At 35.3% G+C, this 24,404-nt stretch overlaps 2 protein-coding genes across 3 annotated transcripts in view; one reads left to right on the top strand and one right to left on the bottom strand.

Moving 5' to 3' along the window:
* Positions 1–24,404, top strand: part of LOC118745600 (43 kDa receptor-associated protein of the synapse homolog) — a 226,148-nt gene that overhangs the window by 4,716 nt on the left and 197,028 nt on the right. The window lies entirely within an intron of this gene.
* LOC118745601 lies at positions 20,489–21,484 on the bottom strand. Its single transcript, XM_036479115.1, has 2 exons — positions 21,201–21,484; positions 20,489–21,123 (listed from the first exon to the last, which is right to left on the bottom strand). The coding sequence occupies exons 1-2, from the start codon at positions 21,421–21,423 to the stop codon at positions 20,828–20,830; spliced, it is 519 nt and encodes a 172-aa protein (XP_036335008.1). The 5' UTR covers positions 21,424–21,484; the 3' UTR covers positions 20,489–20,827.

Genomic DNA, 24,404 nt, shown 5'->3' with positions numbered 1-24,404 from the left:
TAATGTTCCCTCCCGGGTATCAAGACACTTTTGTCCGCTATTTCTGAAAGCTTGTAAAACTAATTTTGCTTATACCAGGATTTTAACTCTCATTCCAGCACGTTTGATATATCAGATCCGCTTTTCAGCATTAAGAAATCGATACTGTCCTCTCTCAATAAATGAATCATTAAAATAAAGACATAAAATCGCCTGATGAATTTAGTTCTGTAGCTGAACAGTTTTAGATCTCGACACTTAACAAACTCCTGCCTATCGTGACTCGGCGCAAAAATTGAAAATAAATACTGGTTCCGTACGTCATGCGGACTGCGCTCTCGTGCGGATGGGCGGGAATGGAGGGTTAACCCCGTTGGGATTATTATTTTTATTATATTGTTAATTTTTTGTTTTTGTTAAACACATAAAAACTGTTATAAGAAAAGCATCAATTCAATCCATTTGGCGCTTTTAGTGTGGTAAAACGCTTTTTTTCCAAGTTTTTGGTGCGTCTATCACAACATGATCGATTTGGTTTCTCGTTTTTCGATCCGGAGCCAGCCACGCAGCTTGAATTTTTTTTTTGATTCTTGAACCTAGCCCGGCGAAGTCGGTCAGCCTCAATCCGTTGTCGGACGCTTCGTCGTGGAGGCAAAATTTTCCGACGGTGGTCCCAAAGATCCCTTCCATGCCCACCCTGGCATTGAAGTCGCCAAGCACGATTTTGTTATCATGGCGCACTATGGGACTACAGCGGCCAAAAGTACTAAAAACGGATTAGCGAATTCTGAAAAAGTAATAAGGCGGATGCATAGAAAAATATCCAGCTAACCCAAACCAAAAAGAATTTTTTATAAAAATGCATATTTGCAGTCATGACACGAGCTTAAAGTAGGAACAATGCGAAAAAATAAATTTTGTAAAAAAAAAAATTTTGATTTTGTCGCATGTAATTCGAAATAATCTTTCCACTTGTGCGGATATATAAAAAGCCAATCTGATTGAAGGGCAGTTTTTGAATATATCTGTAGTCAAGCATTGCTTTAAATTTTTTATAATCTTTTGAAATGTAAAAAACAGTTTACCTGAAATTCTACATAATTTTGTGAATATAAAATTATTCGAGTGCTTACTTTAAAAAGGGATATTTATAAAGGACCTAGGAAGCGAGCTAAATTATACTTAGGACAAGTAAACATTGAATATGCGGGTCATATCTCAAATAGTTCCAGCTGCGAAGAACTGCGAGTTCAGCTTCTATTCTTTCTTTCATAGACCCACCTCCTGGGAGGTTCCATGGAAACGTGGACCTCAGTGCAAAAATTATTTTCTTTATAAAACTAATAAACGTGTGGATAATGCACTTTCAAATAATTTGCGATTCACAATTCAAGTGTTTGGTAAGAAAAATATATGGTAGAACTCATCTGCTTTTAATAAAATTGTGTTATATATTAAATTGTGTGACTGCTTTATCTATATTATGAATTATTATTAAGCAGTATTAGTCTTGTCCCACCCGTGACAAAAAAAGCTAAAAGTTGTTATATTTAATTACAGAAGTTGAGGTTGTATTTCGTGTTTGTTACATAATGTTAGAAATTCATTGCAAATATTTACCACAATTGCGTTGTTAGATAAGAATAACACTGTGGAACAAATTCAGGTTAGCAAAAGTTAGGTCGATTCTGAGAGTGAGGGGTGAAAATAGAGGCTAAATTAGAAGACCCGTATCGCGGCGTTCGTTTACGTTAGTTGGAATTTTTTTTTAATCGACCTTCGAACTTTGCAGTCAAATGCCGATTTTCGGCATATTATTTATATGGTTTTTTTGGCTATAACTCGTCGACTAATTGATATTTTTTCAATCTGTTAAAGCCAAATTATTGCCAGAGACCTGTGCAACAATTCAAATTAAAAAAAAAAAATTGATTTAGAAAATTTTTGTAGTGCTTATGAAGCAAAATGTTGAAATTTTTTTTTTCATGCTTTTTGAACATATTTTCCACAAAACTAAGTTTTTTTTGCTTTCTGTTTGATCTATAATATGCTTCTCAGTTTCTTCAATAAATTTCATTTGAAAAGAAAACAATCATAATACAAAACTTGCATTTTCCAGCTTAATATTAATTTACTTCTCATTTCTTATGTACCAATGAATGAATTTTTTGACGCTAACCTTTATAATGTCTACCGAAAGGATAGAGACGCTGCGAAAACTGGATGTTTAAGAGGAGGAGGTGTCTTAATTGCAGTTCGTCGCAATCTGTATTCGTATTTAGTTGCGCTTGATAATGATAATTCGCTTCTTGATCAGATCTGTGTATGTGTCACTGGCTCGTCGTTCAACGATTCCTTGTTCATCATGGCTTCCTACATTCCACCAAATAGTAAGGATGACCTTTATCATGCGCATGCTGATAATATCAACTCTCTAGTTTTGAACAAACTTGGCGACAGTCACTTACGTGTTTTAGGTGACTTTAATTTATGCAATGTGCGTTGGTCGGACACTTTTTCGAACTTCGGGCTCACTCCTAACAATATAACTGCCCCGCATGAGTCATACCTCATCGATAGTCTTTTAAGTCTAAATCTTAATCAAATTAATAAGTATGTTAACAAGTTAGATAGAATTCTAGATCTAATCTTTGTAAGCGACAATATAATCTGCAATATTGAGGAATGTTATTGTCCTATGTCTCAGTCGGACATGCATCATCTGCCACTAATACTGAAATTTGAATTGTACAAATTTTTAAAATCTGCTCCTGTTAAGCAAGTTATCTTCAATTACAAGTCTTGTGATTTCGGCAAGCTAAATAACTCGCTTTCCATGCTCAATTGGGATGAATTACTTTCAGGACTGGATGTTTCTAATTGCTATTATTCTTTTAAAACAGCGTTAGTTGATTTATGTAGGGAAAATGTGCCTATTTTGAAAAATAAACCATGGTGTAATCGGGAGTTAAAAAAGTTAAAGAACCTTAGGAAGAAATTCTTCAAGAAGTTTAAAGTTACAGGAAATCAGATTTTCTTTGATAAATATCAGAAATATGCTAAAGATTTTAATTGCTTAGACAAATCCCTTTATAAAAACTATATTTTGGGGGTGGAGTTGAACATTAAATCTAATCTAAAAGCTTTTTGGCAGTTCATAAAGTCTAAGAAATGTGGCTCTTGCATTCCTTCGGCTGTCTTTTTGGACGATAAATGTGCTAGTGGCCCTACTGAGGTGGCGAGTCTCTTCGCTGAATTTTTTAGTGCCAACTATGTCTGTGATGATGGTAATTCCTGGCCTGATATAAACCACGATTCAGCTACGGAGTTCAGTTTTGGGACTCTAACTCTGTCCCTTGATGACGTGGAAGCTGGCATTTCTAAGCTGAAACCGTCTACGAAAGCGGATGTTGATGGGTTTTCTGCTCTTCTCCTCAAGAACTGTCCTGCTCTAATTCTACCTCTACATCGTATTTTTAATTTGTCTCTTGCGTCGGGTGTCTTTATCGAGGATTGGAAAATTAGTTCTATTAACCCTATACTTAAGAGTGGGAATAAAAATAATGTTCGCAATTACAGGCCCATTTCTAAACTATCAACTGTATCGAAACTTTTTGAATCTATAGTCAAAGAAAAAATGTATTTTATCACTAAAAGTTTAATCCTGCCTAACCAACATGGTTTTGTTTCCAATCGATCTACTGTGTCTAACCTAGCTGTATTTTGTGAATACTGTATGACGTCTCTTTCCGCAGGTTTCCAGGTTGATTGTATTTATACGGACTTTAGTAAAGCCTTTGATAGAGTCTCTCATTCGATTTTACTTAATAAGTTAGCATATCTTGGCTTCCATTCTGTTTTTTTGAAGTGGATTAAATCCTACTTGATCGTGGATTAAATCGTACTTGATCAACAGGCGCTGTGTTGTCTCGATAGATGACATTTTGTCAGATGCATTCCTTGCCTCCTCTGGGGTACCCCAGGGAAGTATTTTAGGTCCTTTACTTTTTATATTTTTCATAAATGACATTAGCTCATGTTTTTCATTCGCAAATTTTTTGCTATATGCCGATGACCTGAAAGTATTTTCAATGATCAGAAACGAAAGGGATGCTACTTTGCTTCAGGCCGACATTAATAATCTCAATCTTTGGTGCATAAAATCACGCCTCTTTTTAAATATTAAAAAGTGCTTTAAAGTAACTTTTGCAAAAATTCATAGTCCTTTATCAACGAGTTATACAATCGCGGAGTCTTCGCTAGACTCTGTTGCCGAGGCCAAGGATCTTGGCGTCATTTTTACTTCAAATATTTCTTTTAGTAGGCATATTAATCTTGTGATTTCTAAATCCTTCTCTGTTTTGGGTTTCGTGAGGCGGAACTGTGTTTTGTTCGTCCCATTTTGGAATATGCTACATATATTTGGAGGCCATTCCACAAAACTTTTATAAATAGGATAGAACGTGTCCAAAAGGAGTTTCTTAAGTTCGTATCGCGGTCCTTAAACTTTTCGGATCCTATACCACCGTACAGTAGTCGTTTGCTTTTGCTTAACCTTAAGTCATTGGAAACGAGGCGTTCTGTACTTTCCCTAACTTTTGTTGTTAATATTATTAATGGTAGTGTTGATTGTCCTTTTCTCTTAGGTCGCATAAATTTCAACATCCCTCAGCGAGTCTTGCGTAACATTTTGCCATTCTATTGTGAAATCCATAGAACTGAATACGCGCGCAATGCCCCCTTGGTACATACCTTAAATGAGCTTAATTTGATCCCGAATTCTATCTCACTTGATTTCTCTTACTCAAGAAATCTATTTATTAATCTTTTGTATTCTTTCTTTTGAATCTTGTATCCAGTTTAATCAATAGTTTTAGTGTCCTGCATATATTAATTTTGTAACTAGTCTGTAAGAAACTACTGTTTCATAGACGAATAAATAAATAAATAAATGAATAAATAAAAAGCATGAAAAAAAAAGTTTCCAACATTTTGCTTCATAAGCACTACAAAAATTTTCTAAATCAATTTTTTTTTTAATTTGAATTGTTGCACAGGTCTCTAGCAATAATTTGGCTTTAACAGATTGAAAAAATATCAATTAGTCGACGAGTTATAGCCAAAAAACCATATAAACAATAGGCTGAATATCGGCATTTGACTGCAAAGTGCGAAGGTCGATTAAAAAAAAATTGAACTAACATAAACAAACGCCGCGATACGGTTCTTCTAATTTAGCCTCTATTTTCACCCCTCACTCAGAATTGACCTAACTTTTGCTAACCTGAATTTGTTCCACAGTGTAATTTGACAGCTATGTGCGGGACAGTTGTCAGAGGTAGGTTTACAGGGCTGATAAGCTTTATTTGTTTGTTGCGGGGGACGCAGGAGAGGAGGGGGATGCGCGGACTCGTCCATTATCTATATACCCCTGTGGTCAGCTGATTAAGTTAAGTTACATTTTGACCCATTTTTGTTTTATTATATATTATTTTGACATATAAAAAATCCCAAAATTTGCATCTTTACACATTCATGTTTTTGGTATGTGGGGGATGATATGTACTTGCCAATTTGATTTACAAAAATTATTAATAAAGCAGACGTCTCGGTTGCTCAGCAAACCGGTTATTCGTTTTTGCAATTATTTCAGATTGATCCTCTAAAAGAAATTTTCGATGTATTCTTAAAATGCATAAACCTAAAGGTAAATATTATAGGAAATTAAACTAACAATTTATTAAAACTAGTAGTAACCTCGAAATACGGGTGAGTACTTAGCTCAAAATTTATTTAAAGAACTTCGTGAAAGAAAACAATTAATCTTATATGCTATGCCGAAGGCTTCATACCTTTCATGAACATCTGCAAATTTTACTTTGACAGATTACTGCTTTTGAATACATCTGCATACATCGATAGAGGAGTTACATACTTATATAAAAAATCGCATCTAACCAATCAGAGGTATGGAAGATATACTTTATATGGCACCAATCTAAGTGATTTTCACTGCTATGTGATCGGTATGTAAACCGGTAACACAATTTATTGGGTTTAGTTTCCTACATAAAGGAGATATATGGCAAAAACTGGTATCTGAACAATCAGTGCTATAGGAGATAAAGCTTATACAGCATAGATTTTGATGATTTTCTCAGTAGACTTTGTATTATTATTTATAAAATATCTTACGAAATTTATCGGTTTTAGCTATTCAAATAAAGGAGTTTTACCGTAAAATCCCATATCTGAACAATCAGATGTATGAAAGATATATGTTGTAGTCATCCGATCCTTGTTATTTTCACTGTAAGTATTCTGTAAGTAATGAGTGAAAGTGGTGCGAAATTTCATGTTCCTAGCTGCATAAATGGAGGAGTTATGATAAAAGACCTCATATCTGAACAATCAGTTGTATGGGGTCTGCAGGTTATAGTGACCCGACCTTTGTTATTTTCACTGTAAGTCTTCTGTTGATAATGACTGAAAACAGCGCGAAATTTCATGGTCCTAGCTACATAAATGGATGAATTATAACGAAAAATCTCATATCTGAACAATCAGTTGTATGGGAGCTATAGGTTATAGTTACCCGATCTTTTTAATTTTCACTGTAAGTTTTCTGTTGATAACTATTGAAAACAGTGCGGAATTTCATGTTCCTAGCGATATAAATGGAGGAGTTATAACGAAAAATTTTATATCTGAACAATCAGTTGTATGGGGTCTATAGGTTATAGTGACCCGATCTTTGTAATTTTCACTGTAAGTATTCTGTTGATAATGGGTGCAAGTACTGCAAAATTTCATGTTCGTAGCTGCATAAATGGAGAAGTTACAACGAAAAATCCCATATCTGAACAATCAGTTGTATGGGAGCTATAGGTTATAGTGACCCGATCTTTGTAATTTTCACTGTAAGCATTCTGTTGATAATGGGTGCAAGTGCTGCGAAATTTCATGTTCGTAGCTGCGTAAATGGAGAAGTTATAACGAAAAATCTCATATCTGAACAATCAGTTGTATGGGAGCTATATGTTATAGTGGTCCGATTCTTCCGGTTCCGACAAATGATTAATACATTCTAAAAATACACCCACCTACCAAATTTGATCCGGATATCTCGAAAACTGAGAGACTAGATTGCATACAAACAGACAGACAGACGGACAGACGGACAGACGGACATGGATAAATCAACTCAGCTCGACGTTCTGATCATATAAGTATACATTTTGATGGGTCTATCTCTTTTTGTTCTGGTACTTACAAACATCGGACCAAAGTTATAATACCATTTCATGCTCATGAAAGGTATAATAATCATTGAAAATTGGCGCCGTTTATGGTGAAAAGCATTTAATATGACACCTTCAAACTAAAGCTTTCTTAACCCTAGAAGCCTAATCTATTTAGGATTAACGTAAAGCCTTAACATACCTCATAGAGGCTTATGTACTTATAAGATAACCTGTGAGCTAAAATATACTTAGTCCTGTCTTATTTTTTTAAAGAATATTGAAGTTGTGAGTTTGACTAATAATAAAACATAGTTTTAGTAATAAAAACTATAACCACATTTATTTAAAACAACAAAATAAAAACTAAATTTTGTGTTAAAATTAAAAAAAGACCCATTCCATATATGCCTCGCAGACGTAGATTATACTTTTAGGGTTAACCCTTTCAGTATAAAAATTCAACCACTGGTTATAAAAAATTTTAAATCTGTATACCGGCTAATTTTGGATCGTTCATTTTAAAAATCACATACAAAAATGTGTAAAGCTTTGAGGTTTGCGGTCATTCAGGGTCCTCTTTAATGGTCAGTGATATCCTAGGTGTTTAAAAAAGAAAGGATCTCATTTATTTTTATTTTTTGCTTTCGTGAAATATATTTCAAAACTATGAATAATACCTAATAGCTTTTCCGAATAAATTATATTACTCACTATCGACTTTTCTGCCGCTTTTTACTTTTTTGACAAATAGCTTTTAGTTTGATAAATAGCTGAATTCTGTGGCTGCTACAGATCGGCCTAACTAAGTCGTATGACTGACGCTTGGTACATTTGTACAGATTTGTAAATTTTGGCAGTTACAGAGTAGTGTTGTTTGCAAATACTTTTATTGAGCTGAACATAAATTTCTAAAGAACACCACCCTGTGACTGCCAAAATATACAAATCTGTACAAATGTACCAATCGTGTGACACTGTCTTTAGCCCAGTACCACAGCCGACAGCTTCAAAATCAAAAAGGAAAAGGAACGACAATATTAGCCTGTTCCCCCATTCCATGATTTAGTGAGAAATTGTTCGCAAAATATATGATAAATGTGTGAAAGGAAACTAGTTCGGACTATTTCGGACTAAATCCTGGAGTACGGGAACAGGCTAGTTTTCTGTAGCTAACAGTGATACCATATGCAGATTAAAGGTGGTATGTTCAATGAAAGGAAACAAACTTAATGTGTGGCCACAAAATCATTAAAGTTTTAAGATGGGAAGAGTTACCCTCGACTTGTGAATTAAAATGTATCACAATTTATACTAAGCAAAAAATAAAAGCATCTTTTAAAAATTCGATGAAAAACGTATCATTTTGATCCATTTGGATCAAAACGGCAAAACTAATGATATCCCAAAGTTAAAAAAATAACTAAAACCGAGATTTCTCTGCTTTTCGCATCGAAAGAGTTAAAAGAAGATAAGGCACTGGAAATGCAACATAAAGCTTTGCCCTTGCTTGAATTCCGGCAACAAGTACCAGATTTAAAATATCCGCTGTTGAAAACAGCTGAGTGCCGTATATTTTCAATTTTCGGTACAACGTATAACTGTGAGTCTTTGTACTCTACAATGAAATTCGTAAAGTAAAAATACCGTTCACAATTAGTTGCTTTCGCGTATTTGTTAATTATTGAAAGTTATAAAAATTATCAACTTTTTGTGTTCGCGTACGCAAAAAAATTGGGAACAAATGCACAATACCTACAAATCTCGAATTAAAAAAAAAGATAGGATCGATAGAGACCATTGAGGTGAACATAACGGTATATTTTTTTTTTTTTTTTGGGAAACAACAACTACAACAATTATTGAAGGTCAAAGTTCAAATTAAGCATTTTCTTAAATTAATATTTCTCGAAAACCTCTTCAAGGAATTGGACAATTTGTCATTTGATAGAGAATTTAATTCTCTTTAATTTGATATACATATTTATACATATACCTTTTTATAGTTTTCACAAAAATCGAATTAATGTGGAAAAAAAGTGTACAGGGTTTTTGTGTATAAACTTCTTTTTGCGTAGGCGGCCTTCGGCCGCACTTATGGATTATAACCCTCACAAAGTAGGATTCTCTTTCTGTGTTGCGAAGAAATGTCGCTGAACACCTTTTGCAGAGAACACCTTTCTGTGTAGGCGGCCTTCGGCCGCACTTATGGATTATAACCCTCACAAAGTAGAATTCTTTTCTGTGTTGCGAAGAAAAGGCACTGAACACCTTTTGCAGAGAACACCTTTCTGCGTAGGCGGCTTTCGGCCGCACTTATGGATTATAACCCTCACAAAGTAGAATTCTATTTCTGTGTTGCGAAGAAAAGGCGCTGAACACCTTTTGCAGAGAACACATTTCTGCGTAGGCGGCCTTCGGCCGCGCTTATGGATTATAACCCACACAAAGTAGAATTCTCTTTCTGTGTTGCGAAGAAAAGGTGCTGAACACCTTTTGCAGAGAACACCTTTCTGCGTAGGCGGCCTTCGGCCGCGCTTATGGATTATAACCCTCACTAAGTAGAATTCCACATTAATTATATTTTTGTGAATACTATAAAAGATATATGTATATCAAATTAAAGAGAATTAAATTTTCTATCAAATGACATCAAATTTTCCAAATCCTTGGAGGGGTAATATTAATTAAAAAACATGCTTAATTTGAACTTTGACTTTTAATAATTGTTGTAGTTGTTGTTTCCCAAAAAAAAATATATATATCGTTACGTTCACCTCAATGATCTCCATCGATCCCAATATGATTTTTTTTAATTTGAGAATTGTAGGTATTCTACATTTATGCCAAAACTTGCTAAGTAGGAAAATTGAGAGAGCAAAATGACATTTCATTTGATGGAAATCTGCTAGTTTCTGCTGGAAAAATTTTTGCCAACAGCAATTTGCCAACAAGAAAACAGCAGATCAAAACCAGCTGGTTAGAATTTACGCAAATCCCAAAATTGAATTTGATGGTTTGGAAGTTAAAATAGTAAAATGCGACTAATTAAACTTGTAAGAAGTAAGTTTAGTCAGTGAACTGTGTCAGGATAAGACTTCAGAATTTGTTTTCAACTTTATACTTTTGAATGTAAACAAAATTTCTATGAGCTGTTCGTCTAACTTGCAAGTTTCTGTAAGTTTTCTGTTCGCGAACTATTTGGATATTTTGCTCTTGTGAGATAACAGATGACATTTCGCCGGAATTTCTCTGTTGAACATTTTTTACTGGAGATTTTAAAAGAACTTACCTATTGAATATCTAACATTTAACAGAATTGTTAGCAACGGCTTTAACTGACCTAAAACCAGATTTTGAAAATCTCGGCATAGGGATCTTTTGAATTTTCTGTTATATCTATCTTACGTACAATAGAACAATAATAAAATTAATGTTTTTCATTTCTAATAATAATTTTATTTAAAAATAAAATTTTTGTTTTTCTTGTTCTTTTTTTGTGGCTCTTTGTAGCATTTAGAACTTAGATATGGCTTTTTTCGGCCTTGGCCTTGCCCACCCCTGCTATATACATTTTCATACAAGGCAGGATTAAACAGTAGCACAACAATTGAGCTAAGAAGCAATGAAATGCTATAACAGTATGTTTGAGATGGAATGGCATGGCATAGCAATGCATTAAATTTTTGAAAATGACATTTTAATAGATACGCTGGGAAGAAATTAAGAAAATGTTTAAATTTATATTTTGTTACCTACTTCACCTTCATGAGCATGAAATGGTATTATAACTTTGGTCCGATATTTGTAAGTACAAGAATAAGAAGAGATAGACTCATGAAAATGTGTACTTATGAATGTGACCAGAACATCGATCTGAGCCGACTTAGGCATATGGCAACCGAACTTCAGTTGGGTGCAGGGTTGCCACTGACGAAAAAAAATACTTTCCATCCACTTGAAAAAAATCTACCAATTGTGGAAAATATCTACCAACGTTTCTTTTTAGTTATTTTAATGAAAACTATGGTTTTGTTATTTTTTCAGTTAATTCCATAAGAATTCAAATTGTGTTTAAGGAACTCTTTATTTAAGAGATCATATTAATGGCATCTTCTCAGTTTCCTTCAACCAAAAGCGAAAGTGATTAAACTAAAGGCAACAACGAAACTTCATCATTTCAAAAAATTTAAACTGTAGTTATTATAGATAAATACTGTGACTCAAAAAACGCTTGATAATTTTTTTTTTGATATTCCCCATTTTTTTCAAGCCAAATTTTTTGGTATTATTTTATAAGAATATTGGTTACGCTTTAGCCACACATTTAAAAATCAAGGATTCAAGCTAAATACAACATTTAGAAAAATTCAAAAAAATTTCGTCTAAGTTTCGAAATTTTTACTCTGAATTTTTTGAACAATTTAAGGTATGGAGTTTTATAGCCCATAATACCTGAGACTAATCAACAATGTGCAGCTAAAAATTCCCGTTGGCAGTTTTTAATTTTTTTGCCGCCAGTAACAATTATAACAATAATAATAATAATAATCGATTGGCGCTTACACATATGTTAGTGTTTGGCCGAGCTTCTCCTCCGATTTGTGGCGTGCGCCTTGATGTTGTCACACAAAGTGGAGGGACCAACAGTTTTACGCCGACTCCGTACGGCGATTGTATTTTTATGAGAAGCCGTTTTTCACGGCAGAAATACACTCGGAGGTTTGCCATTGCCTGCCGAGGGGCGACCGCTGTTAAGAAAAAACCTTTTCCCTAAATTTTTTTTTGCGATGTTGCTTTGACCAGGGCTTGAACCCAGGCGCTGCGGAGTGGAAGCGCGCACTGCTTACCACTACACCACAGCGGACGTCATTTAACAATTGCCATTGATAAAAATATGCGCTGATTTAATTTTTTTCGAAGGCTCGAAGTGGGTAATTACATACTTGTCCGTTCTTTTTTTTTATTTAAATAATCATTTAGAATATTTAGGCAATCAAAAGCTTCTCGGAATTCCAGTAAAAAGAGTTTTGAATGTTTGCCTTTTATCGATATACATTTATTCGTATGTATATAAAAAGTGTGCATTAAAGTGTTCGGAAATTAATGCAATAAAGTACACTGCACTTTTGGAAAGAAATTTCTAATAAAAAGATAACTACGAAAAATAAAATGGGAGCGAAAAGTTTTATTTGTTTTTCAAACTAAATAATTCAACAAAAATCTACCAAAATGAGAAAAAATTTACCTTTTTACCAACCCAAATTTTTTCAACCAATTTTGGTAACAATTTACCAAAGTGGCAACCCTGGTTGGGTGGCCACTGGCTGAAATGGTTTTACAGATGGCAACTGCAAGCTGGCAACTGAGTTGCTATATTGGCAACTGCATTTTTGTGGTCGCTTTGTGGGCGGGGGGCTTGTTTGGTACTTTATACTTAAATTTAAACAAGAAAGAAATTTTTTTCTGTACAAATGTCCAACCCGTGACGGTGGAATCGCCCTCCTATAAAATTTATTGAATTTTTATTATAGTGCTGAATGGAAAGACTCTGATATGTACATAAAATAAATAATATGCAATATAAAATGGAAATTGACGAAATCACATTCAACATTCAGACAAAAATGGACGCTTCTCTGGACGAGATCCACTTTCGATGGCAAGAGTCCTGCTTGCCTTAGCTCAGCTTTTGTTGTATAAAATGTAGGTAAAATGTAAAGTTTCAGTGTAAATACATATGGTGCTCATCATTTAGTATGCAGGTATTGTAAATATTTTCGTTTTGTCATTTTTTAAATGGAGAAATAGGAACTTCTTTAGAAATAAAATAAATGTGCCTGTTCATTTTCTCAAAAGTTCATAAAATTTAGTAGTTGGAGCCAAAAAAGTTGTCTAGGAGGTGGGCGCCGTAATCAGAAATTATTTATTATCTTCCAAGTTGGAAAATTTTGGCTTAAACAAGCAGGACTCACCGAATTTCATCAAAAAAGATTTTTTTTTTTAATTGGCGCCTGTTTTTCTAAAATTAATGACGATAATGGAACCTGATTTTGACGATCTTTCAGATTTATGCTTTTCTCGTTTAAACCAGCATATATGTTCTGGATTTATTCAAAATCGGATAACATTTACTATTTCCGCCCACAAGAGCTGTGGGCGTGGTAGTGCGTTGAATTTTACCATTTTCCACATTTCTTTATTCCTAAGTGCCGAATAGCGCATATACGAAATTTCATAAAAGAGATCCTTGGATGCCTCATCTTTCTCTTCCGTCTGGGCATGGGCACAGATGAGCGAGATATTGCAGAATCTCGCTTTGATGCGGATTGTGGCTATACGCTCGTCCACCGGGGTGAACGACAGTACTCGGCGACGGAGTCTATCCCCCACTACAAATCTAACTCCGAATTTGCGCTCCTTTACATGGCAGCTGTAGTAGACGTCGCACAGTGTTTCGACTATATGGAGGCAGGTAGAAAAAAGTCCTGGTGACAGTTGATTAAAAAAAAAAACGGTTGGACTTAGAGAGGGAAAAGTAAAAGTTATAAATACCAAAAACCAAAATACATTATTTACTCTCCCCCTTCTTCACGAACGATATATTTCCAAAAAATACGGGAATGGGCACGATACCGTCTAATCAGTTTAGTTGCCTCTGGCGATTAACACGTTAAAGAAAGTGTTTCTTTTTCAATTGTAATCAATTATTTAAATATCGTGGAATATTCAGGTGAAGGTATTTATCATTTATTTGGTACTTTCCTATTTTCTTACCAAAAAATTTACTTTGAAATGTTGTTGCAAAAGATTATTAGAAAAAAAAAGTGTGAGTACCGGTCCGTCAGGTCTTGAAATTAGACTAATGTTTTAGAGACTTTTATGTAGTTTTCGAATATATAATTTGATCTTTGCTTGCGACTTTGCAAATATATGTAATTTTTGGTTTTCAGCTTCTTTTTGCATAATTTCCCGGAAATAATATTTCGGATAAAGAAAAAATCTCACCACACATTGGGGGAAAAAGCGAGTTTTTACACCTAAGTCGTTTTATAGTATAACCATTGTTTTATGAGAGTGGAGAGCACAAAACAAAAATTAACCAATATTCCATCACATTTAATGACTGGGCCCACATTTTTTGTGGGTTTTGAAGGTTATAGTGATCCAATCTTTCCCATATTTTATATTTAGGTTTTCCTCTTTCTGCCGTGACCCAAGGCTCCACTCGGATTGGTTACCGCATCTCGCACATGGGTTGCTCACGTTGCCCGGAATGCGCGAACGAGGACGCAAGAGTCGGGATTGAGTATAGCCGTGCAACTGTAACTGCATACCCAGCGCAACGACTATTGCACTCTATCTATTTACCATGACTAAAATCAAGGAACCACTTGGTTGAAAAAACCATGCTGCTTTTGGCTCAGTTGGCTAATAATAACAGCTCTATGGTAATAATAAAATCTTTTGGGTTGGCCAATACAAAAATAGTGTTTAAGAGCAAAAGCGGTCTGTAAAGTAAACATTTTTAGATTAAATTGAAACGGCTAAAGAGCAGAATCTTCTTCACACATAGGCCAATAATAGTAGCTTTGTGATACCACATGGAATACTAATCCCTTTCGTTGTCATGAGTTTTACCGATGGTTTTATTTCCACATTTGAGATCCCTGCCAAGCGTGCGTAATACTCTTCTATGATTTTGCAACTTCAGCATTGGTCCGAAGTTCTATGTAAGCCAATAAAAGTCCTTATTAGGAAACTGAAGAGCACAGATGAGCGTTTTCAGTTATAGGAGGTATTGGCTAAATGAGTCGGGTGATCTATTGAATATGGCTCAAGTGCAGCCATTGCTATACCTACCGTGTTCTTTCTTGAACGGATGTGGTCGAATCTTTCTATGTCGATTCGCCACTTTTGCAATTCGTCATAATATTTATGAGCTCGTTTCTTTGAGTCTTACTTCTGTAATAACGCCCGCCCCGAGCAATTTCGTCAATCGGAGGTAGATGCAAGATCGCATTTAGGGTATATGAGGCCGTCAGACAAAGGAACGCTTACACAATGTTGCGGTCTTTATATGCACACTTAAATGCATCCTTGATTTAGCCATTTAAAAAGTAAATTCGTCTAAGATAAAGATATGGCCAAAGCAGACCAAACCGCATGTGTGTTTCTATATATTTCGGCTCAAGCGCCATCCATTGGGTCCTTTTTGCAAAACTTTTGCTTGTCATAGAATGAATACGCATTATGAATTTCTATCAGATTTTATAAAAAAAAAACGGATTTTCAAAATACCCAAACTCCAGCGGGTCTACTTTTAGCAAACGAATTTTTCATCATATATGTAGCTCACGTTGCGAATTTGAACAAAATCGGTTAATAAATACGACTTTTATGAGTAACTTTATTACAGCGCAGGGATAAAAAAGTAGGTACAATTGTACCTTTTTACGCCGTTTGATGACAGTAGTATAAATATAGCGGTTCCAGAACCGCTATATGGTTTGCTGCTCCGCCGGTTTCAGAACCGCAATAAGGTTTGCTGGTGCTCTGCCGCAAGCTTTGCTGCTCCGCCAAAAGATGTCGCCGATCGAAATCCAAGTTAAGAACCCAGATAAAAGCCGCAAGATGTCGCTGATGACAAGTCCCAGTCCAGAACCGGAACTGATCACAGGGTGTACCGCTGATGGAAATCCGACAAATCCGATACAAGGTGGTTTATATGTCGAAAATTGGTAAAGTGTATTGGTATACATAAGGCATTCGCACATTTATTTAAACCAAACGCAAATCAATTTAACCCAAACGCAAATCAATTTAACCCAAACGCGAATTAAATTGAGCCAAACGCAAATTAATATAACCCAAACGCAAATTAATTTAACCCAAACGCACATTAATTTCACCGAAACGCAAATTAAATTAAACCAAAGGCAAATTTTATTAATCCACATAGAAATTAGACGCAACACAGCAAAAAGGTAACTATTACTATTATATGGTGTTTACATGAGGCGAATTTAGAGGTGATTAGTGTAATCAAAAGTTTGCTGCCACCCAAATTCATTAGAAGCCAAGAATGATAGAATACAAGATTGCGCCAATCGAGCTGAGAGCAACTGGCTGTGGCGTCAAAAATTACCAGAATGAGAGAGCAAGACGAACTCGACAAGAAAGCGAGGAAGCATCGATCAAAAGGCAGTGTTGCGAAGTTTTGACTTTGAAAAAGCACCAAATTTTTATTGATGGATTTTATGGACTTTATATGAATACATAATTTTATTATAAGGATGCCGATTCAAAAATCAATGTTTCTTGCACAACGGTCGATTTCTTCTGGCATATTTCTTTGTCACTTAGGATTGTTACTGTGCCATGATTTTGTTAAAATTTTTGTAAAATTGCTTACCACACTTACGATTGCTATAAATTTTGCCTCAATTTTTTTAAGATTTTCTAATTTGGTGTCTTCTACCAAAAACGCACCAAGCACAAAACTCAAAAATTTTCGCGTTTTGAATACCCACTAAATTTGGTGCGAAAAGTATCAAGTTGGGAACAGTGAATGTATACAAAAGTATTTTATGACGTCAGCGATTGGGTGGATGCTGCCAAATCGACGCAGAGAGTGTTAGCGGTCCGCGAATGGCGCGACCTTTATTTTCTGGATCGTGATTAGAAGCGATTAGTGAAAAGGCTGTTCACACCAAACGATTATTGCTTCCACCTAAAAGTTGCCTATGGAATCTTTGCATTCGAGAAACAATGCAGAATAGCCACTCGCGATGTTGATCCGTTGCTGTCTCGCCAACGACGTGTGAAGTGAGCATAAACAATTGTTCTATGGCGTGCCCACCATTGCTATAGATTCAAACTACAACTACTAATCTATAGTAGCAACGATAGTTTTTGTTTTAAATTAATTTGCGTTTGGTTTAATTTAATTTGCGTTTGGGTGAAATTAATTTGCGTTTGGGTGAAATTCATTTGCGTTTGGGTTAAATTTATTTGCGTTTGGGTTAAATTAATTTGCGTTTGGTTTAATTTAATTTGCGTTTGGGTTAAATTGATTTGCGTTTGGTTTAAATAAATGTGCGAATGCTATATATACATACGTATCCTCATACATACATCCATATGCAAACGTACATACGTACATATGTATATACATATATAGATGCTCCACCCTTAGAAAAGTGTGATAATAATGTTCACATAGTTAATTGCTAAGTATTTAATATGTATGTGTATATGAATGGACAGTCCTGTTGATGTTGATGATCAGAACAAATAAAATTTAATCTATATATTTATAAATGAATTGCTGTTCGTTAGTCTCGCTAAAACTCGAGAACGGCTGGACCGATTTGACTAATTTTGGTCTTGAATTATTTGTGGAAGTCCAGGGAAGGTTTAGAAGATGAGTAAATATGATAAAAATGCTAAGAATTTAATAAAAACAACAACTTTGTTTTTCATTAGAAATAGGGATGGTCGATTATCATTGTACACGGAAAACTCTATAAAATTGTGAAATCGTGACGTCTTAGCTTTCTTAATTTTTTGGCAATAACAACAAAAAGTTTTGATTTTTTTTATCGAAAAACCTTCCACATAGGAGGTCCAAAATAGTACTTTTAGAGTACTGGAACTTGGTTTGGAGATATATGAAATCAATCACATACTCATGGAGAAAAATGGGCTCTTTAAAAAGAGGGAATGGCAAAATACAAACGTACTGCCTTTGCCTTATCTTTGAATGTGTACATAGGTATGTTTGTGAGTGAAATCCTGAATGGCTGGAGGGATTTCAACAAAGTTATGTGTGTGTGTTTGAGTGGGTCTCTGGATAGTTTAGTTTGACAATTGAACACGCCAGTTGGCGCTGGAGTTGAGTTATTACTAAAAATCTTTTTTTATGATCCGATTTTTCCAATATTCAAAACATGTACTGGACACGGTTGAGACAGTCCAATTGCAAAAAAGAGCTGTGAGGTGATGCTGAGGTCGAGTTATTACTAAAATCGATAAGTGAGAAAAGGTGCGGAGAATGTCAGTCTAAATCGACTTGTTGCACCATTGAGTACATCGAACTCTCGTGTGTTACGCTTGGCCCAATGGATGTGATTTGCCAATATTATTATGCGTTACAGCTTCATTCCGACACACCAGCGTTAAATTGTGCAGTGGCAAATCTCAAATCACCACCTGTCGAAATATATTTTTATACCCGAGCGCACTTGTGCACAAGGGTATATTAATTTTGTTCACATAACGGTTGTTTGTAACAGCCAAAACGAATCGAGATAGATATAGACAAATGTATACATAAATGATCAGGATGAAAAAAGAAATCGATTAAGCCATGTCTGTCTGTCCGTCCGTCTGTCCGTCTGTCCGTCTGTCCGTGTACACGATAACTCGAGCAAAAATTGAGATATCTCAACGAAATTTGGTATGTAGGTTTCCCTTAATCCAAGGTAGGTTGGTATTGAAAATGGGCGAAATCGGACTTTAACCACGCCCACTTCCCATATAACGGTAATTTCCAGAAATACGAAAACTGCGATATTTTAGTAACTACTGAAGATAATTCACTCAAAATTGATATTTACAATAATTTTTAAACGAAAAATAAGAATATTATAAATTTTTGGAAAATGGGCGTAGCCACGCCCACTTATGGTTACATGTGTATATCTTGGTAACCGCTACACCAATTTCTTCCAAACTTGGCACAGTTGTTGGCGTTCGCATAACATACCAAATGGCCGAAAATTTTTAAAATCGCTCAATAACCACGCCTACTTCCCATATAACGGTAATTTTCAGAAATACGAAAACTGCGATATTTTAGTAACTACTGGAGATTATTCACTCAAAATTGATATTTATAATAAGTTTTAGACGAAAAATAAGAATATTATAAATTTTTGGAAAATGGGCGTAGCCACGCCCACTTATGGTTACATGTGTATATCTTGGTAACCGCTGTACCAATTTCTTCCAAACTTGGCACAGTTGTTGGCCTTGGTACAGCATAAAAAACCGCCGAAACTTTTTAAAATCGGACAATAACCACGCCCACATCCCATATAACGGTAATTTAGAGAAATACAAAATCTTCGATAAATCATTAAATATTGGAGCTAATTTATTCAAAATTGATGCTTGCAACAATTCTTTACCAAGAAATATGTTTATGGTAAAATTTTGGAAAATGGGGGTGGCACCCCCCACTTATGCTCACATATAAGTATATCGGTAACCGTTCTACCAATTTGTACCAAACTCGGTATGGTTATTGTACTTGCCACGTGTAAGCAAAACATTGAAAATTATTGAAATCGGACTAAAATAACGGCCGATTCTCATACAACGGTAAATTTAAGAAATGCTTGAAACTTCAATATTTCGAAATTGAAGGACGCTAATTTACTCAAAATTGCTGCACCCCGGCTTACCATCTAGCGGAAGGTTTCGGACGGGTGGGTGAAAAAAACATATGTGTATATGTATTCTACGGAAAAGGGGCTTAGGTGTCAAAAAATCAATTTTCACTTTTTGGTTGATTCGGATGGAAGATGAGATGCTTTTTCACGTGGTGAAAAGCAGAAAATCCTAATTTGCTTTGAAGTGTACTAAAAATGTAGAGAAAGAAGAGTAAAAATACGACAAAATATAATTTATTGGTAATGAACAAAATACATTGAATTATAAGCTATAAAGACATGATTATACACTAGAAAAACGTATTATGGGCCAAAAATAATAATGCTGAGTAGTTTATGTATTTTTCTTTGTTGTCGTTTTCCTTGAGATCTTTTTACGTGTTGATCCTGAGGAAGATGGACCTGGTTCCTCGTCTGGTTTGAGAACATCTTCACTAGTTTTTGCCTTCCGTTTCTTCGATGGCAAATCTTTCGGCAATGGAGCCACAATATCTACTTTAGATATATCCGAAACTAAGCTGCGAAGATTGTGATAGATGTACCACTGACGTTCCAAAGATAAACCGGCTGGTTGTATAACTTTCGGCATTTCAGGATCGATAGGTTTTAACAGAAGCTTAAAGGACTGCACTTCTTCACTGTCTGCGAATTTCTTTGTTTTTACACAAGTGACTTGTACAGTGGTTTAAAATAGCTGTCCCATTCATACCAGACGACTTTTTCAGCCGATACAGCTTTATTATAACCCCCAGGTGATGATGCCTCGACACACTGCAGTAAATCTGCATACGTGTCGATGTTACTGGCGGCATACTTACTTTTGAAAATACCGAAGTAACGATCAGGCGCGAACTTAGTGTGCCCGGTAAGTAGAAAATTGAATAAAATAGTTTTGTTAAGACCCCGAGCCAAACACCATTGCAGATATGATAGTACAGTGTTATTCTTATTCTGCCCAACACAATTGTCACAGAAAAGAACGAGTGTTTCAATGTCTTTATAGTAGGTTTGCAGGTGATAATGCAGGATGCTCACAACACAGTTAGGTCCTTTACCAACGTCATCTTTTTCGTCTATCATGTAATTGTTCTGTAAAAAAAAAAATATAAGTAAGATCCAGTAAAGGCGAGCAATTTGAGTTCCTGTGATTCAGTTTGAAATTCTAACCTGAACTTTTTGTTTTTCGTCTGTAATTCCGAAGACTCCGCACTTCTTGGTTGCTTTGAAGTATGCTGTACCAGGTTGTTGTGGACTGACAGGGTAGTGAACGGTTTGGGCAAAATCAAATGACAGAACGATTACTGTAGGGTCAGTATTTCTACACCAACTTTGATAATATTCTCGTTGATTTCGGGCTCGGTGGAGGTGATCAAGAAATTGATTAAGCTTCTGTGCGCGTTCAATGTCAGTAACACCTTTGGCTTGCGCAATCGATATTGTGTTTCCTATTAAAAGAAAAAATACTGAATTTAATCTCAACGTTTGATACAACTATAAAATGAGAAAATAATGAGCTACTTACCACGGCAGACATCGCAGAGATCATCCGCTGGTTTCATAACTGTAACATGGGGTATGTATTTGGACCATATCCGTCGAAAACTGCAATTACTCATCTTCAATTTGTCATCACTGAGTGAAGAAATGTATTTTCGATAAATTGAGGACTTCGTCTCGCTGGATGGCAGTTTCATTATCCGAAAATCCTTAAATTTTGGGAGTCGTCCGGGCAGTGGAAGAGCCATTAAATCGGCTATAGACTCGATGAATTTAACAGTTTTTTCGATGTCAGCCGGTTTAAATGACTTTGGATGTGTACTCGGTTTACTTGCCAGTCCGTGTTGGCGCACTGTTACACCCTGTGCGTGAAAATGACGTACTAAATTTTCGTAACGCTTCGTCGTACAGGCAATGTACAAAAAGGAAAAACGAACGACAAACAGGTACTCTGTAGAAGGTAAATTGAATTCTATGCCTCATAACTTCTGTATCCTCTCTCTGTCCATATTTCTTCCGCCCAGCAAGCTTTGCGTATACACTTTCTAGCTTTTCGTTACTCATAATTCCAGCTTCGATGTGACTTAGTATCACTAAATCAAGTTCATTTTTCGACATCTCTAAACAATTGTTCCGCGTACTCTCGATCATTTCCCGTGGTATCAGTGTATGGCATTCATTATTACAACAATCTTTTGACAGAAATTTTGTTACCAGCTCCTCCTCCTTTACATCAACAACATACAGGTCCATCTTAACAAAAGTTTGTTTGGTATCATCTTCTGCCTGAGATACACATACTTCGTCTTCATCATCATCGCTCTCTTCATAGTTTTCATCATCGTTTTCATCATCAACAGAAACAGTAAACGTCACTTCTTCAGTGTTAATTTTTTAAATGTTCCCCACTAGCAACTTACACGATGAACTATAATAATATTCCGACCAACAACAACACTTACTGGACCAACAACAACACTTACTGGACCAACAACAACACTTACTGGACGTCCGGCGCGGAGAACAATTAACGAGGTAATGAGAAACTGACGAAACGAGTTGCTTACTTTTAACAGCTTTTTCACAGAAAACTAGTTTTCGCACGTAAGCTCCCTTTTCGTAGACCAGGTCACATATATTTAATACTTGCGCCGGGTATTTAATGTTCGGCTCCGCCCGAACTTAGACTTTCTTACTTGTTATAATTGAATTTAATATAGAACCTGACAGAAACATAATTTTTCACTTAAATTGCTTTCGTGAAACTGGTTTTTAAGGTACTTCATCTCAGTCTATGTATGTATATTGTATTTCTGTTGAACAAGGATACGCGTCCATTTTGAAATTGCAACCAGTTATAAAGTTTCTAGGGCAGATTCAGTATAGATCCGGATCATTGTTGCCGCCAGGGAACTTCTTCATGGACATAAAACCTTCGTTAGGTTATTTAAGGCGGCAAACGACCACCAAACCATAATCTTAGCCGATGAATGTGCCAATGGAAATCGTAAGCGTGGACTGTTGGAGAAAATGTTGGATCAAAATGGTTAAATTAAAAATCTAATTTTCGGCGGGACGCAGTTCGCCGGGTCTGCTAGTTTGAAATAAAAGAAAGTTTTATAATTACTTATTTATTTATTTTGATAATAAGAATTTTAAACATAAATGTCCGCAATTATATGAATTATAGCTTTTCTGTTTATTATAGTTATATTTAATGTTTTTTCCTAAATACTTTATTATTTGCTTAGGAGGCTGTAAGTTTCCAAAGCTATCGAAGTATTCAGTCTCATTATCGTTTTTCCAGTAAGCTACCCAATGCGTTCCCGGACCCGGTAAATGGTTTACGGGGTAAAGTGTCACACATGAATACCCCTCTAAAATTTGGAATAAATTTTCAATACTCCTTTAAGTCTACATCAGTACACACCTATCCTCAATCAAAAAGAAGTTAAACGAAAATGCCTAATGAAATGGTTTACCGCATCTTATTCCAGCTATTTCATAGTTTAAAAATCCGTTGCGAAGGAAATCCTACCTGATCGTTTAGCAGTTTTTTCAACAATTACTTTTTTCGATCTTAAAATATTTTTTCGGACCCAAGTAACAATATCCTTTTTAAGTAACTTTTTTCGTCTTACGTAAATTTTGTATGTACACGTAAGTCTTAGTAGTAAAACAACGGAAAAAGTGAGTTTGAGAAGTAAACACGACGAAAATCGGTCAAAATTGTGTTGTGAAAAAAAATTGTTTCTAGCAATCATCAAATTAGTAATGCCATCAGCGAGAAATATGAGAATCTTATAAAAAAAGCATGTAAATGCAAACTTTGAAGTGTCTGAACATGTCGTCGTACTTTAAAACACTTATGGAAATTAAAAAAATAATCATGAGCAGTTTGTACTTGGAGGTGAAAATAAGAAACTGGCAATGGAAAATCACTCAGCTCTCCTCCAAGAAGATGATAATGTACTTGTTATTAAAAAATGTCCAATTCCTGAATTACATGTTTTACAAGGAACGGATTAGTTCCGCCACTTACAAAAGCAACTTCTGCAAAATTCAGATGCGCTAGATGATCCAGAAATTTATTCAAATGTAGGCAAATTTTCACTTACACCTTTCATTTCAGCTTTCAAAGCTATGAACGAAGTTGTGGATTTTTGTTGTTCTATGTCACCACCCGGCCAGGATTTAGATAAATTCATCAAAGAATTGAAAAAGGCTTATGCCAGTACAAAAGTTTCTGTGACATTGAAAATTCACGTAATTTTTGAACATCTTGAGCATTCCTTGCATTTTTTGGATGGCGAGGAATTTTGATTGTGGTCGGAGCAGCCAGGTGAATCAGTTCATCGAGACTTCTTAAACGTTTGGAACCGCTACAAAATCAACGTGAAAGAAGAACCAAGAAAGATTAAGAAGAATGGTCGTAGAATACTCCTCCATGCATATTTAAAATTTACATTGTATATTAAAATATACAATATTTAGTTAAAATAAATTTTTTGGTTCAAACCAAATCGTTATTTTTATTATTCTTGTATCATTTTATTATTCTTGTATCATTTTATAGTAATTATCAGTTATTTTTCAATTCCATAACTATTTTTTCGTAATTATAAAATACATTGTTACATTAAATTTCTTCCAAAAGCCTACAGTAACCTGGCTTTCCTGCGTAGATATGCGAAAGACTTTAAGGATCCATACACCAGGAAAGCTTTAT

Source organism: Rhagoletis pomonella, unplaced genomic scaffold, assembly GCF_013731165.1.
Source record: "Rhagoletis pomonella isolate Grant_MI unplaced genomic scaffold, Rhpom_1.0 Rhpom_scaffold_00009, whole genome shotgun sequence".
Lineage (NCBI taxonomy): Eukaryota > Metazoa > Arthropoda > Insecta > Diptera > Tephritidae > Rhagoletis > Rhagoletis pomonella.
This window is presented reverse-complemented; position numbering and strand designations above follow the sequence as displayed.